The 16,225-nt window shown below is 38.5% G+C and overlaps 1 protein-coding gene across 5 annotated transcripts in view; it reads left to right on the plus strand.

Annotated features, from left to right (window-relative positions):
• The window catches only part of CALCR (calcitonin receptor), a 136,001-nt gene that overhangs the window by 87,498 nt on the left and 32,278 nt on the right, over positions 1-16,225 (plus strand). For 4 of the 5 annotated variants that reach the window (XM_015853563.3, XM_085538624.1, XM_085538623.1 and 1 more), the window contains 3 exons: positions 66-178; positions 4,407-4,498; positions 10,791-10,917. In XM_015853563.3, coding sequence (XP_015709049.1) covers positions 66-178; positions 4,407-4,498; positions 10,791-10,917 — 332 coding nt within the window. Of the gene's footprint in view, positions 1-65; positions 179-4,406; positions 4,499-10,790; positions 10,918-16,225 lie in introns of those variants that run through there. The other variant, XM_085538625.1, reaches the window with a different exon arrangement.

The raw sequence follows: 16,225 nt of genomic DNA on the forward strand, positions 1-16,225 counted from the left end.
TTCATTCAAGGATTTTTAATGTGTAATATGCTAACAAAGTAATTATTATTGCACTTTACCATCAGAAAGAGCTTCAAAATACTGTGATGAAACTGGAAACTGGTTCCGCCATCCTGAGAGCAACCGAACTTGGTCCAACTACACTCTGTGCAACTCTTTCACTTCTGAAAAATTGAAGGTATGCTACAGTTAAAAAGACAGCGATTGTCTTGGAATGGTTTTTGGCTGGGCACCTATGAAGCTGGTCAGACTCATCTTCATCTTTTAGTTTTATTTGTTGCATTTATTTGTTGAATAGCATTGGCTCCCTAATAACTTATTACAATTATTTCATGAATTCTTAGATCTAAGTTAGACCTAATAGATGTTTGCTACAGGCTGGATGATTTAGTAGCAATTCATCTCATCAACTTCGCTGCATTTTTCAAATGCATTTTTTAATCCCTGTGTTCTTTTTCCTGACCATCCAACAGTTATAAAAGGATCCTTTAGAATTTCAGTTTTGTTTTCAGTAACCAGAATCTTCCAAGCCGTTGATAACTTCTTAGCAGGGCTGGAAATCCTAAAATAGGTTAAGATTGTTTTCATAAGCAAAGAATATCACCCTTTATTCAGTCCCTTTGAATAGAAACATTGATGAAGATACCATTATGCCAGAAAATTCTACAAACCTGAACACATTTATATTTAATAGTTTAACTGAAGTCAGTGCGACTATTTATGGTAATAAATTAAGCATTTGAATCAGTATTTCCAACTGCTAAGCTGAAAAAGGAGATCAAAGTCAGAAAGCAACAAAAGAAAGGGGAAAGAAATCTGAGAACAGCTTTTAAAAAAGAATTTAGGTAAGCTCATGAAAATAAACATATTTCTCAAATGTGAACGGAGCTCCAGGAAAATCTGAATACAGATTTGTGACAGAGTAATTTGTGACTCTCTGGAATAATGGCAGGGAAAATCAGAAAGTGATTTGATTTGGGGTTTGTCTTGGAGGATCTTTTATAATACGGCCAAAAACCCGTAAGTGGTTATACTTAGTAATGATCCAGCATACAGAGCTTTGGAAAAGTCTACTGGACTAGGCAGGAGGTGAATTCTAAAAGTTTTTGCAGCATGAGGAATCATAATGGTAAACTGGGGCTCACCTATGCAACAAAGAGAGAGTAATAGTAAGAATCTTAGCTCACAGAGGCATTAAATGCAAGCACCATAAAAATACCATTTTTCAAGAAGTTGGCCCGTGTAGAGAGGCAAAAAATCTAGTTCTGTTGCCTATTACCAGTGCCTTCCAGAAGAAGAATTTTGAATATCATTCAAGCAAAGTGCAGATAGAACACAACGGAAAATGATACGTCCCTTGAGATTGTTCTGAAACAAAAAATAATGGAAAATGCAGAAAGAATGTATCTGTACAGAAATACCAAGTAGGATTATGACCTTCACTCCAAGGCTTCAAAAACCAGGAGTGTTCTTGGTTTCTAGAGTATTTTCATGTATCTGTAGAGAGTCTAATTAACTGAGTAGAAGATATTTCTATTTGATAATTCTCTTTCCTCAAGAGAAGTCTAGAGGGACATGGGAGGAAGAGCATTTAAGTGTTTCTATTTCAAGTATTCCATACCCACAAAAGTGCATAAAATAAAAAAATGGTGAGTCATTATAAGCCCTGTGTATCAGAAGGGCCATCAGAGACTGCCATTTCAAGGAGTGCAGAGGTTAATAAAATAGTTAATTGCTTGTTGAAGCTAATTGGAAATAATAACTTGCTGTATTTTGGAATCACTTAAAAAATAAATCACATCCGGTTCTTGAAAGTGCAGTAATAGACCATAAGCTTTATTACCTGAGAGGTCAGTACTTTCTGATCTGTCTTCACTGTTGTATGTGGAAAGCTTTTTTTGAACAGTTACCATGGTAAGACTATATGGAGTGATCACAAAAGCTATGCTGAGTCCCAAATATACCTTTGAACTGATTTAGCAGTTGTATGCTAAAAGGTAGAGAGTTTGTGTCACCAGAAGTGCTTTGGGACTTGCATGCAGCTACCTGGAATCTTTTGCTACTCACAACTGTTATTTGCTGAGGATTGTATACAGGAGAGACAGACAAACAAAACATCCACAAAAATTCATCTCTAAATTAAATTCAGTCTTTAATACTGTATCAGTCTCATATCATACAGCCACCACTTAGTATACAGTGAAAGAAATGGCACATGCATATAGGTAAAAACCTCTCCCACTCCTCCACATTAAGAAATCTCTCTTCTCTACACTCTGATCTGCCCACTCCGGGGTTGCTGGAGCTCTCAAGAAAAACAACAACAAAAACCCGCAAAACTTTAGAAATATTTATGGCTAGAAGAATATTGTGGTTGGTCATTGTGGAAGGAAAGCAGGCGATTCAGAATTTTTCCAGTTAATGTGCACACTGAGTGATACTTGTATCATATCTACATAGCCAGAATGGTGTAAGTGTGACTTTGTTGTAAATATGAAGCAGGCCACCGCACCTCTTAGGTTAACGAATGCAGGATATGACTGAAGTCATACAATCTCTGAAGAATAGCTTTGTTTTCTGAATTTTACTCCTACCTGTTTTCAACAGCAATTCTCAATTGGCTTGGAAATGCCAAAAAAAAAATGTAAGTGGCAGAACTCAGGACTATGGAAATCAGTTAGAAGCATGCCAGATATTAGCTGAATGTGCCTGAAATGAAAGACTTGCATGAAATTTGTCTTCTCCCTTTATTCTTCTTTCTTTGCCAAAAGCATACAAAGGATGCAAAGAGGGAATGATAAAGAAACCACGCTCAAAATGCTGCACAGGTACTTGCAAGCTTTTCTTAGAGGAGGGTGGTCATAAAAAATTCATCTAATCATTGAAAAAGGAAAATTGCCCGTGCATAAAAGAAAAATGAATGAAATAGAGGTGAAAATAAACCCAGCAGAAGAACCTGCTATCTAGTCATTTTTCAGGACAGGCTGATATTATATTAGTGCTTTCAGAAAAAAATGGAACACTGAAGCTTGGCAAGCCGTTAGCCTCCCGCAGTATTCTGACAGCTAGATGATGCTTTAGAGCTTGGCTGAGACCATTGTATGGCATTTAAATACTGCAGCATTCTGATGCCAAGGTGCTGTCCTGTGATTTTGCTTCACTGTTGGCACACAAAATATGGATAGGCCTACCATAGATTTTGATGATATTAGTAAAGTGAACTCCTGGTTATCTATTCATACGCACTGTTTTTTACAGTGATAACAAGACTAGCTGGTTGCACAACAGGAAGGTTTACTTTAGTGTCACTATTGCCATGGTGTATCTTGTTGCAGTGTGGTTGGAGCTCCTAAATAGTTTTCACCTCATCTGCTGCTTTCATGACTTCTTGGACCTTTATCATAAGCTACCAATGAATTGTCCTTTCTTTTTAGAGAATCCTGGAATTTACACCCATGTGTCATAGCACAGACATTCAACCTCCTCAGTTATTGTAGTTGTTTTGTTGGTTTTTTTTTTCCACCTTTTCCAGCTCTACTATGTCCTTCTTAAGGTGAGGAGTTCAGAAAGATATAAGATGTAAGTTTTAAACATAGACAAAAGGATGTTCTACCTCCAGGGCTGTTCCTGTTGATCTCTGATGTTTTCTTGACTCTTTGGATAACAGTACAGAGTGAGCCAGCAATTCAGAGACTTGGCCATGATTACTCTTCGTCCTGAGTTTGTTTGCCAGTTCAGAGTTTAGCATTATGTAGACAAAGATTATGTCGCTTGTCCCTGCTTTTATCTTTGTTGAAGTTCACATAGTGTCTTCTTGTTCTCTCTTAGATATGTGAGAAGTCTATTACTATTCTCTAGAAGAGCAAAGTATGATCTGTAAACAGTCCTCAGGTCATTAAAGAATACATTGAACAAAAAAGCCAGCCCTGATACCTATCCTGAGGTCACCTGACTGACTCATCTCCATCCAAAAGTGACCATTAAGCTTTTACTCCCTGCTGCTTAAATGTCTTTCAGACAGTAAAACCTTTCTTCCAATCCTGTTTTCTTCAGTATTTTTTTAGGGTGGAAACTTGCCATGGGCTTTTTGAAAATCCTTATGTATTATGTCTGCTGTGCTTTCTTAGAACTCAGGAAACTTAGTTATGCATAGTTTAGGCAGAGATTTTGCTAGTGAGTTCAGTGCAGCAAAAAAAGGTCAACTTATGTAAGAAACACTTATCTTGTCTGTAGACCTTAAGTCCTGCTATTTAATGTAATGCTGCTATTAAAGGAATATTGCAAAAGAAACTGTGAAAGAAAAGAAATAAAAAATAGACTGATTTTGTAGATTCTTCCTCAATGAGAAAAAAAAATGGGTGCCTGCGAATTGTTCATGCTTGCCTTTTCTTTTTGTTAAATTTCAGATGGCGTTCATACTTTATTATATGGCGATCGTTGGCCATGCTTTGTCTATAACATCCCTGTTGATTTCCTTGGCAATTTTCTTCTATTTCAAGTAAGTGTTTCTTACAAACACTCTTTCTTCTTTCCATGAGGGATCTCATGTTGCAATGATCTCATGTTTCATGCTGTTTATTACAGCAGTGAAGGAGCAGTGGGAGCTCAAATTTGCCCTCAGACATTTAGATACAGTTTCAGTCACTATCAGTAGTGAGGGGCTGTCTGAGAACAACCTTCTGGTTTCACTTCAGGAAACTGTTGATCACTAGAAGACACGAAAGCCAGTATATTTCTAGCAGATGAAGGAATCCATTTGTTCCTTTATTTTCAAATAACATGAAAATCTGAGGCATCTAGACATATCTAAATCACACTCTAGTCAAAGAGGATTTCTCAGTAGCAGTTTTAACAAGATACAGGGAAATTACTGTGGAGAAAATATTGGAGAATGACTGCTGGACAGGGCTTTGAGCTATTGTACATCCAGAGCTATGCTGACTCGCAAGTTTTCTTAGTTGACTAGATACAAACTATTTTTGTTTTTCACAATTTTCTCTGCAGGTACTGAGAAAGTTATGCAATAAGGGCAACCTACAGCAATTAAAGGCCATCACTGTTGTTATTATAAAGAGAGTATTTTTTGGAGCCTGCAAGAAAATATTTGAAGCTAAATCTGTTGTCTATGTCAGAACACAAATAGGCCTGTGTCAGAGTAACGCTAAGCTTTTTTACAAGTCTTTGATGAGCATTCAAAATACAATTTGTCACTTCTTTATCACCATTCTCATAGAAAGATATGTGATATTCTTTTGTGTAGCCATCAATTTCAGAAGCTCAAAGGCATATATTTGATCCAGAAGCATAGAATACTTCCAGACATACTTATTTACCTTCTCAGCAGATGGACAAAAAAGCATGACTTTTATAGGTCAGAATTTATTATTTGTTTTTATTTGTTTGACTTTTCTATAAAACTGAAAGCCAAAAATACCCCACCCTTCAAGTCTATCAAATTGGTACCCAAATATAACAAATACACCAAATACTTTTTTTTTTTCAGATCTTAGTGACCAAGATAGTAACTGTGAATTATGAGCAGTGTCTAAATTAATGCCTTCCCACTCATGCAAAATCATGAATCTATATATGCTTTGTTTTCAAAAAAGCAGGATTTATTCTCCACAGAAACTATTTTCGAAAGCAGTTTTTCACACACTGAAATTTCAAAGTCTGTAAGGGGAAGAATTGGCATTTTTTCCTATCTTGTAGCATTACCTTAAAACAAAGGGTATTTCTGCAATCACTGAACTTTTTGTAACCAGTAAGTCTAAGTAATCAGAATGAAGTACACCCAGTGCATATTCTGTCATAACCGCTTAGTGTATAAACGTTTTGTATGACTCTTGTATGCAGAGGTTTTATTTGTCTAGACTGAATGGCATTTTTAAAGTATCTTGGAACTGGTAGATTTCACATGTTGCATCATAACTGAATAACTTCATTACAACATGAAATTCTTTACGTGCTGGATTGTAAGATATCATCGTCTCCGTAAATCAAACTTCTGTGGTGTGTGTTTGGGCCCCAAATACAAATATGATTTGTAGAATTCATTGTTTTATAGCAAACACAAAATTCCTGCTTAAATGTACATAATAATTGTAGAAAATTGGGGTTAAAAAGAAGCTCTTGCTGAACCTCTGCCTCTAGAGACCAAGAGATGGTTGTATGTCTTTAAAAATCTGCAGTGAATGTTGCTTCACAAGACCCCAGATACTTGTACCAGTGCTTAAATCAGTTATAGCCTCAAAGTCCCTGTATTATTTAACTTAGTTAGATTTATGGGTATATTCAGATTGTTTGCTTTCTAGTAAATGTTGTCTCAGTAGCATTATGTAAATCTTCTGCCTGACTACCTCATCTGCTGCTGATCCCTGAACAAGTTCACCATGGATAAGGTCAAGGTGTCCATACAATCTGGAAAAGAGTGTTCACTTAGTTAGTGAACTGTATGAAACAGGAAATGCAATGGTTGGACTTTGCATAAAGTCCTAGGAATTTAATAAGATTATGGGCTCAAAGTAGGTGAATAAAAAATATGGGTTATTAATTCTGGTAATTTCCAGCGGATCAGTTTGATAAGTGGTTGTGATCATGTGTTAATGGGATATAGAGACAGACAGAGATTGCCTAATGAACTGCTGAATTCCCATCTCTTCTAAGAAACAGAGCACAAAACCACAGCTACAGTAGTGCATTAAAAAAAACTGGGATCCAAAATCTTCTAACCAGGCTCCGGAGCTCTCTGGGGCAGTTTGGACAGGATTTGGTTTAAATGTCTACCCAAAATGGTCCAGAAGGGCAATTCCATTCTTCTGAGACCTTGCAGTGAGCAAGACAGGCTCAGGTTGACTCAGCGTGAGTTCTGAATCACTGACAGCTCAATCCTGACCATTCCCAGGCCACACTGCAAGACTCATCTGACAATAGCCTTCCTGACAGCAGAACGCCTCCCTCTTTCCTCCTCCTCTGCTTATCCTTTCCTTTCAGTGACTAATCTGTAACACAAATATTACAGACACAAGTAGAAAAAGGGATCAAAACAAAGCACCAAAAGATGAGAGGACAAAGAAGAAACCAAACTCAAATCATAAGGAAGTAAGAGTAAAGCTGTACAGGAGCAGTCTTCTTGTTACATTCAGCTGTCTTCTCCTGTCCGGATATGGCAGTGATAGATTATTTGACCTTCAATAGAAGGCAAGCTATCAATCAGTCAGTCAGTCAAACAGTAAGAGATGGTTTCAGAGCTGTACAGTAGCCTTTGGTTGTAGACATGTCAGTTAATAACTTGCAGAGGTTTCTTTATCAGAATGTGAGGAAAAATTCTTCCCATATATAAGCAGTCTTTCCTTCCAGAGATTATTCTCCTTTGAATGTGAAGTATATAAATTCATAATTATCTGGCATCACAGATGCAGTACTTTTGGAAGGGAATATTGTGTCAGTATTGGTGAGCGTTGGTAAGCAGTAGTAATTTATAATAGGAAGCAGAATATTCATAAAGCAGAGTGCCCAACAGTTACATGCATTTCAACACTATTCCAGTATTTTTATAGTTGCAGACTGAAACCCCATCATTGTCTTACACAATAAAAAGAAAAAAAAGCATCAGCTCACACCAAAACATTTCCCATTTAATTATTAAAACAAAGATATTTTTGTAAATATAAGTGAGGTGTACAGTAAGTTTAGGCCTGTGAGAACAACAGATATTGTGTTGTGAATGTACCTGCCAGTATCATTGTTGGCAAGGCTTTTAAAGGAAGTTGAAGAAGGATAATGTATGCAAGGATCAATTATAGAAGTTTGTTGGGAGTTTTCTCCAGGGAGGACATGGTAGAAAGCATGAAAATAATTGTTTAAAAACTAAATTAGTGTCCAGAAGATGGAAAATAACTGACTGGGTGCAAAAATCAGTGTTCTCAATATTCACGACTGAGGATTAGTGACAGATTCACAGAATAGATCTGAAAATAGTGTAAAAAATGCCTTGGATATCAATATCATAAATGCAATAGAAAAGTGGAGGTAGAAACTCAAAAATAAAGGTGCCTGTGTCCTATCTCCATTAAAGGAAGTATAGGAAGCATAGGGAAAAAGTGGGACAAACGTGCAAATCATAGGAGATACTGAAAGTCATAGACGCAACTGATAGAAGCATAGTGACATAAAGAGAGATGGAGTTTTAGGTCTGTATGATTAGCTTAGTCATGCCTTTTTGCATAATTTTTAATAAAGCTGAATAAGGAATATACAGAAAGTTGAGTGGAGGACGAAAAACATTTTACAAAGACACCTGCAAGGAATGATTAGAGAATATGGAAAAGAGGCAGAAAGAGAGCTAAGAAAGGTCAGAGAATGAGAATAACAGTGGTGACTGTCAAAACCAGTAGGAAGAATGAGCTTGGGTTTTGCTAGGAAAAAAACATCACAAACTGCTTAGTACAGGTTCATGTGCAGGGCAAGATGGGTAGATGGATAAGAATGGAACTGAAAGAGGGTTTCCAGACAGAATTGATGGCAAATTTTCAATGAGATAAAAGATTAATAGGAGAAGGGAGGTGAAGGCATAGAATATAACAAATTGGACCATGAGTGCAGCTGAAAATTAGTGAAGCCAAACTTTCTGTTATAAGGGAAGATGCTGAGAAAGAAGAGAAGACTGGACAGGAGTTTTCCCCTCTGGGCAGACTAAATCAGGAAGGTGCTGTTGCCATTTTGATAGAAAATACTAACGGTCAGGTAATTAAGTGAGGGTAGGGAAATATACACTTTGTGATGCTGTTGGATCATTAACATGAAAGCTGTAATCAAGGAAGAAAAGACTGAGGGAAGGATGATGACAAGCAGGACAAAGAGTTTGGACAGCAGATGGAGCAAAATATTTGGAAGGGTAATCCAATTTTATAGAGAAGGAAGACTGGGAAAAGCCAAGAAAAGCAGTGAGGAATTACAGGAATGAGAATGGAAGCCCACATGTATGGCAGGGACTATCACAAAAAACTGACTGTCTGTAGTTGTAGCCACATAGAAGGTCAGCTGGGAAGACATGGGGCTGCATTTCTGTGGTCATGAGCTGGAAACTGCTCTAAGTGATTGATTTTGATTTATTTGAATATTTATTTGAATATATTTTTTATTTGAATTGACTTATTGAGGATGGGATGCACATTATCAGGACTGTAAGAGAAGGACAGAGAGTGAAGTGTACATGGTAGTGTCCCAAGACAAGTGATGCCAGTAGGGTTGAAAAAGTGTAATGATGGAGAACAGGAAGAAGGAAAAAACTGGGACCAGACAAACAATATTAGAGTGCAGAGGAGCAGAAGAGGAACACTATGCTTGATTTGTGATGGGGGCAAATGCAAGTGGAATAAGCACAAGAACACAGTGTAGGATAGGTCAGTCCAAATAACAGTCTATTTTCCCCAACATTCTATCTTACAGGAGGTCAAACTGAAGGTGCACCTAGCCCCATATCTGGTACTCAACAGCTTCCAATAGCTAATGCTAAAATAATATAGAATCAGGACTAAAGTAGAGAGATACTCTTCCTTCTAGCCCCAGGGACCTCCATCTCATGGACATCCTAAACCAAAAAGGGTGTCTTGGTGAGTAAAGTAGATCAACAATAATAGTGAGAACTGCAGGATGATGATAACCGTAGCCAGAAAGGCAATCTAAGCTGAAGGAAGAATTCCATCCAGTGGCTCACAGCCAAGTGTAAGGGCAACTTAAAGATATGTTGCAGGTCACCAAGGAGGGAAAAAAAAAAAAAAAAAAAAGGAAAATAAATAAAGAAGCAAACAAATAGATAAGCAGAACAGAAAGGGGTTCTCTGTTTTTAGAAAAAGTGCATTCTGCATTAACCTCCATGTACAGAACAGCTGAATGTCACAGAGAGCGCACAGCTCCAGGCTGTGAAAGACTTACATGCCTCAGCAAGAAGCAATATTTGCTTGTCTTAGCTGTTCTTTTACCTGCAGGTTTCACCAGCGTTCTTTCAGTGATCAGTGAGGGTGGACATCACATCATTATCTATCAGCTTCAGGACAACTTTTCTGCAATCAGCTCTGGAGTTGTTCTCTGCTCGGGGGTGGCCAAGGGGGTGGTCTGAGGTTTTTGGTAGGAATTGGAAAGGACAGATGGTTCACGATGGAAATTGAAGTCATGATTTAGTTGTGCAAGAATTTAGTAACCTTGGGAAATTCTGCTACCCTCAATAGCAGAAATCCCTCCACCACCCCCCATGCTGCTGCTCCCTCTGAGCAGGAAAACAACCTCTTCAGCTGGTGTCAGAGGCATGCAGGATACCAACCCAAATCCCCCTGAAATTTAAAGGGATTCCCACACAGTGTTCTCATCACCAATTCCTAAAGCAGCAAATAATCTTCATCTGAATATTTGGGAAATTGAGTCTCCAGGGAACAGTTACTTATCAAGCAATGGTCCTAATTTTTGCTACTTGCATCATGCACGTCTAATAATTCTCAGGGTTCTGCTTCACCGCTTAATATCTTGATTACTGTGAAATAAAGAAAGGCATCAAGGAATGAGAATGTAGCTGGATAGCTCTTTGCAACATGGCTAAAAAGCATGTGGTACTAAACAGGTGTAAAAACAAAACAAAAAAATTTGTCAGAGGTTACGGCTGCAATGCAAGGCATGTGTTTTCCAATTACGCCTTGCCAAAAGGCATTCTTGAGAAATTATTGCCAGAAAAGAGCTTGTTAAAGTGACTTCAGAAGAAAAATAATAATTTACAACGTGTGCTCCATATTTTTCAGGAGTCTCAGCTGTCAAAGGATAACACTGCATAAGAATTTGTTTTTTTCTTATGTGCTGAACTCCATGTTTACCATTGCCCACCTCATCATCGTTGTGCCTAACCCAGGCCTTGTGAAAAGGGATCCTGTAAGTATCCTTCTTTGTATCTTTACACTCATATAAAATTACTATGGATGAATCAAAACAAGGTATGCCCATTCACCAGTTAATGATAGCCAGGCACAAAGCATTCAGATTCTCAGAATTGACCTTGCTCAGATCTTTCACCCAGCAGTAAAAAGCTTTGAATTTGGTACAGTAGGAAAAAGCCTCAGACTTGCTACAGACTGTTTATACAAATTTGTGTCAGATCCCCACTGCTGTTGTCAGCAACTGCTTGGCATTTCCCAGCAAAGCCCCCCAAGGACAGATGCTTGGACTGCCCAACTGCCATTTCTCACAAGCATGCATGATAGAGAGGTGCAAGGATGAAGAGGGATACAATTTTTTTCAACCCTCTCCTTTCCCCCTGCAAAAATCTGTTCACTGTGTTCTTTCTTAGGAAGTGGCAAATCAAAGCAACAGCGTGGTTCAGTCCTATCAGAGCACAACCTGAGCCAGCCTTCAGCTGATAAATATTAATGGCAGATCTGTTACCCAGCTCTGACTATACTCTCTAACAAAGTCATTGCCTTGTGCCTGCAGCCCTGGCTGATGCAAAATTAGCTCAAGCCTGGGAATCTCTCAAGTTTTGTCACAACACCAATCAGCTTGTCTTCTAGTAAAGGTCGTTCAGTTACGGCCCCAACTATTTATCTGCTTCTAATTTTATGAAAGTAATTAAACTTTAGCACTTGATATTATCCAATCACCTATCTCTCTCAGATGTGCTCCCAGTTAAATAAGCTAATTAAAGCAGGAAATATATAGACTGAAAAAAAAAATAAAAAATCACCAGTCACAGAGACCACATTGCCACAGGACAAACAGCAGGGTGCTGAGCGTCAGCTCACAAAGCCCCTACCTCAGTTGTGATGGCAATGAGCACTATAGAATTGCCATAAGCAATCACCTCTCACTCAGAGCTTCATGCCTGCAGGCAACTTCCAGGCTACAGGCCCTAGAGAGGGCCTGGGTGGCTGGATATGCTCTGATTCAAAAGAGATCAGCATGTGGAAGTTGGCCAAGCCAATGCCCTTCACAGGTAGGCACAGTTGAATATATCTGGGTTAGATGTAGCCTCACCTCTTCAGTTACATACTGACTTAATTGCTTTGATGAACAAGGGCTTTATTTTGCACTTTCTTCTTCCAAACACAATTTGCATGTGTTTGACTCAGTAGTGAACTGCTGTCTAGAACAGAGATACAAATCTGGGGAGAAGAGGAGCTGGGGTCTCCTCTTTTTGGTCTGCAGTCAAGTATGGAGAGTAAACTCAAAGGAGGCAGCAAGATAATATGTTCAGACCAAACCAACATGTCTGCCAACATCACTAGAAAGTGGCTTTGATTCTGATTAACAGCGTAAATAAAGGCTTTATAGTTAGTATTTTTCTACACCTGTTCCCTCCTCTGCTTTATTGAGTTCATTTTAGTATGGCTACTTGTGACTTCCTCTAGTGTGCCACATTCATTCACTTTCTTCCTGTGCATCTTCTGATCTTGACAATCTTGTGCATCTGGCTCCTACCTCAAATATATACACAGAAATACTGAAGAGCGTGGAAAGAATTTTGGAGTCACAGATATCCTGTATTTATGGCCATACTCAGAGTTGAAGTTGATGGTATTTATTCCACAAAATAATAAATGTGTTTCCACCCCAGTAGCTCCTGCTTTTTTTTCCGCCTAAAGTTTCGCAGCAGTTCTTAAATATGCAATGTCATGGGAAAAGTACTTACAGTGAATACATATTTATGAGGATATCAACAAATCCATATCATTTGCAAAGAAGAAAGAAGATTCTGTTAAATAACCAAGAGAAAAGACAGGAGAAGTGAAAAAAGAAATTTCATCCCCAACATCAAGGCACACACATTCTTCCTGAATCTGGATACAATAAGTGTGAGAAAACCCAAAGTATCTTTTGCATGATATATCATAATGCATCTTTACTCGCGTATGTTTTGCTGCAAAGGTTTGGTTGCTCTACTCATGTAAATTGGTACGTCAAACCCTTTCACATCTCAATTCCAATTTTCCCTTTTTTTCCCCCATTTTCTGGTTATCCATTTCTCTCTCTCTGTCTTTGTCTCTCTCTATATATATACATATATCAGATTTATCTGGAACTGAAATTATGTAAGAGAAAGATGTGAGCCCAGATGGCCATATAAGAAGAAGCAAATAAATAAATAAATAAATAGTAGGTTGAACAAAAAGAGCAGGAACGCATGCACGAATACTTGCATATATGTATTGAAAGCTGTTATGTACAGTAATTCTTTTCATCTTGTATCTGAAGTAGCAACTGCATTAATTGTACTGTTACCGGAATAGATTTTGTAGGAAGGTGTGTCTTCTTTTTTGAGAATGACCTCCAGAAGAAGAGTTGTCTATAAACAACACATTATGTTCTCTGTTAAAAAGCCTAGAAATAAAACTCTTGCTGCCTAATCTTTTAATATAGCCTTGCATATCAGATCTGTGTTTTTCATTTTTTTCTTACTTCACAAGACTAGTAATTTTAATACCAAATACTGATTGAGATAAAGGAAGATACAACTCGTGACTGGAGGGATAATTCTGCTAATGAGAAGTTGATAATTGAAACTGAATAATTGATCAGCTCTGTGAGCACCACTGTGTTTGCAGATGAGACCCAAGTCAGTAATGGCTCAGCAATTAGATAGAAATACTTCTGGAAAAGCTTCAAGAGATCTTATTGTATTTTTATCACTTTGTTGTTCTAGTGGAGGGAATGCCTGCTTTCTTTCTCCAGGCAGCTCCTAGTGCCTTCATCTTCCAAGTAGCAGTTTTTCCTATACTTCTGACATTGTGTGATGTGAAAGGTTCAATCAATTTCAACTGTGGTTTTATGGAATCCATAGCAAGTAGCAGTCCTCCACTGGAAGCTCCTGGGAGCCTTGTGTGGGCCTCTTGCTGAGGTAGACATGGGATATGGAATGCTGAATCCCATTCTTGCCTCCTTTTGTAGATAAACTTTAAAGGTTTTGAACTAGTTTGCAACTCTTCCTGCTGGTGCAGCTCATTCTTCCTCCATCTAAAAGGGCCAGCAGCATGTAGTCCCCTCCCATTCCCAAGCAGTTCAAACTAGCATTACAATGAGTAAAGCAAGGTCACTGTACTAGTATTATTAAAAAAAATTAGTAGTCTCATGGACACTAGAGCACTACAGAAAGTCTCACCATTGACTAGTACAAGTGAAAATCTTGACTGCCCAAGCATATTAGGCTTTCCTCCCTATTATGGAAGAGTAGTGGAAATAAAAAGGAGCTGAGTGGGAAGATAAGTCTGTGAAGTAGTTACTGTGATTTGTGGGGTTACAGCACTGTTGCCTTCCCCCGTTCTCAAAGGAATAAACAAGGTATGAGAGCCAAGAAAACAGGAGATTCACAGAATTTCAGCAACAGTGTTATCTTAATATTGCACACAGTTTTTGTCTCTTGCTATTTTCTGTTCTTTCTGATGTAGGCTGAGAGCCTTAGGGCTTTTAAAATATATGTTTTTCAAATGAGAGATCCGTGACTTACACCAGGGAAGATAAATGGCAAAAATACTGGCCTGTGTGGCCTATGGTTGCCAGCAGTCCCCTTGGGAAGCTGCAGGATGAAGTTCCATAGAGGATAAGGGTGCTTTGATCCTTAGTGTTGTTTCCTGTGTCATGCTCAGGGTTGAACTTCAGGAGGTTCCATTCTTGTCAAATTAAATTGATTCTTCATTAAACTATCTACAGAACTTTCCTGTCCCTCTTAAAGAATCTCTGGAGGTTCTCATCTCAGTACATCTTCATCTTTTTCTTCATCCTCTTCCCAGGTAGAATACTCACAGGGATCTCTGCAACCAGTGCAAGTCCAAAGGGATGAATGAAAGCTATTCTGAAGTATAATACAAATGCAAAACTCCTCAGAGCAATCAAGACTTCTCCCCACAATGAAATTCAGAGAGATTAATGCAGAACTCTGACAAATTTTCAGGCTGGAATAATATCTGCATTCATTTTAAGACAGAGCTGTCAGTGTCTAAATGGCATGAAACAGAGCAGTAATTCCCATCATTTTTTCCCAAGGTCTTTATATTCTTGTTTATATCCTCAAAACTCTCAGAGTAATGGAGAAAACAAAGCACTGTGTAATCCTGGTGGTGTCAGATTCACTAATGTGATGTGCCACGCCGTGCCCAGAAGACGAAGTATGGATGATTAAAAGATGTTCACAGCATTCAGAAATTACACTCCTGTGAAGAACATTTGTGGTTTTTATGGAACAACTATATCTGGACTGAAGTCAGCCAGCCACCGCCTCTGAGAAAGATCTGAGCTTCCACAACAAAGTTATTCTGGTTATTTTCTCAATTGTAAGACACCATCAAATTAACAGCTGGCTTCAGGGGGAAGGAAAAACAATTTAAGAGACTAAGTATTTATTTTGGGACAAATTTCCTCATTTTCCTTTCCTTAGGAATAATTCAGAAATTATATGTTGCATTTGCTTTCTCTTCTTTTAAAGCTGTATCTCTTAGTAGGTTCAAGTGTCTCAAAGCAGCATCTCAAAGGGAGAGATGATAGTTTTCATGTAGTCCCAACTCAAGGTATTTCCATGTCAAAACAACCCAGGCTCCATCAAATTCTGCAGTTATTATTTCTGCAGTTTTCCCTACATGTGACCTCTTACTTGGTGGATGCGTTGTTTCCTCCAGAAAGGATCTTGTACTGCAAAGTGCACTGTGGTCCTGCAGCTGAAGGCCTCAGACCCTGGGGTTTGTTCTTGGCTTTGGGGCCTGCATCTTTTCTGCAAGAAAAGCCAGGAATACCCACAGTCTCAGCATGGATGAAGACCAAACTGCGGATTCAAATGTTCCTGTGAATAGTCTGTCATGCTTCCACATTTTTACACACCTTCACTGTCCACAGACTGGCTGAAGGACCAGCCATTGTGGCAGTGAGAAGTGAGCACACCCAGATCAGCTGATATCAAAATCATCAAAAATCTCTGCATCTCCAGTCCTATTTAACTCCTTTCTTCAGATTTCCTTCTTTTGTTTCCTTCTTAACATGCAGTGTGTTTAGCAACTTCATTAAGCTCATGGGACCGACTAGCATCCAGAAGGGAAATTTTGCTATTCGTCAACTCACCTTGCTGCTACTATCTAACCCAGCAGTCCTCCTGCCTGGTGACAGTGACCACAAAAAGCCATTAGGACTTTCACAGGAGATTGTCATAGCAAAGCACTGTGTGTTGTGTCTGCAAGGTGTGTGGATCCACTAGAGATTTGCC

This window comes from Coturnix japonica, chromosome 2 (assembly GCF_054131305.1).
Source record: "Coturnix japonica strain WE chromosome 2, WE-NBRP24, whole genome shotgun sequence".
NCBI lineage: Eukaryota > Metazoa > Chordata > Aves > Galliformes > Phasianidae > Coturnix > Coturnix japonica.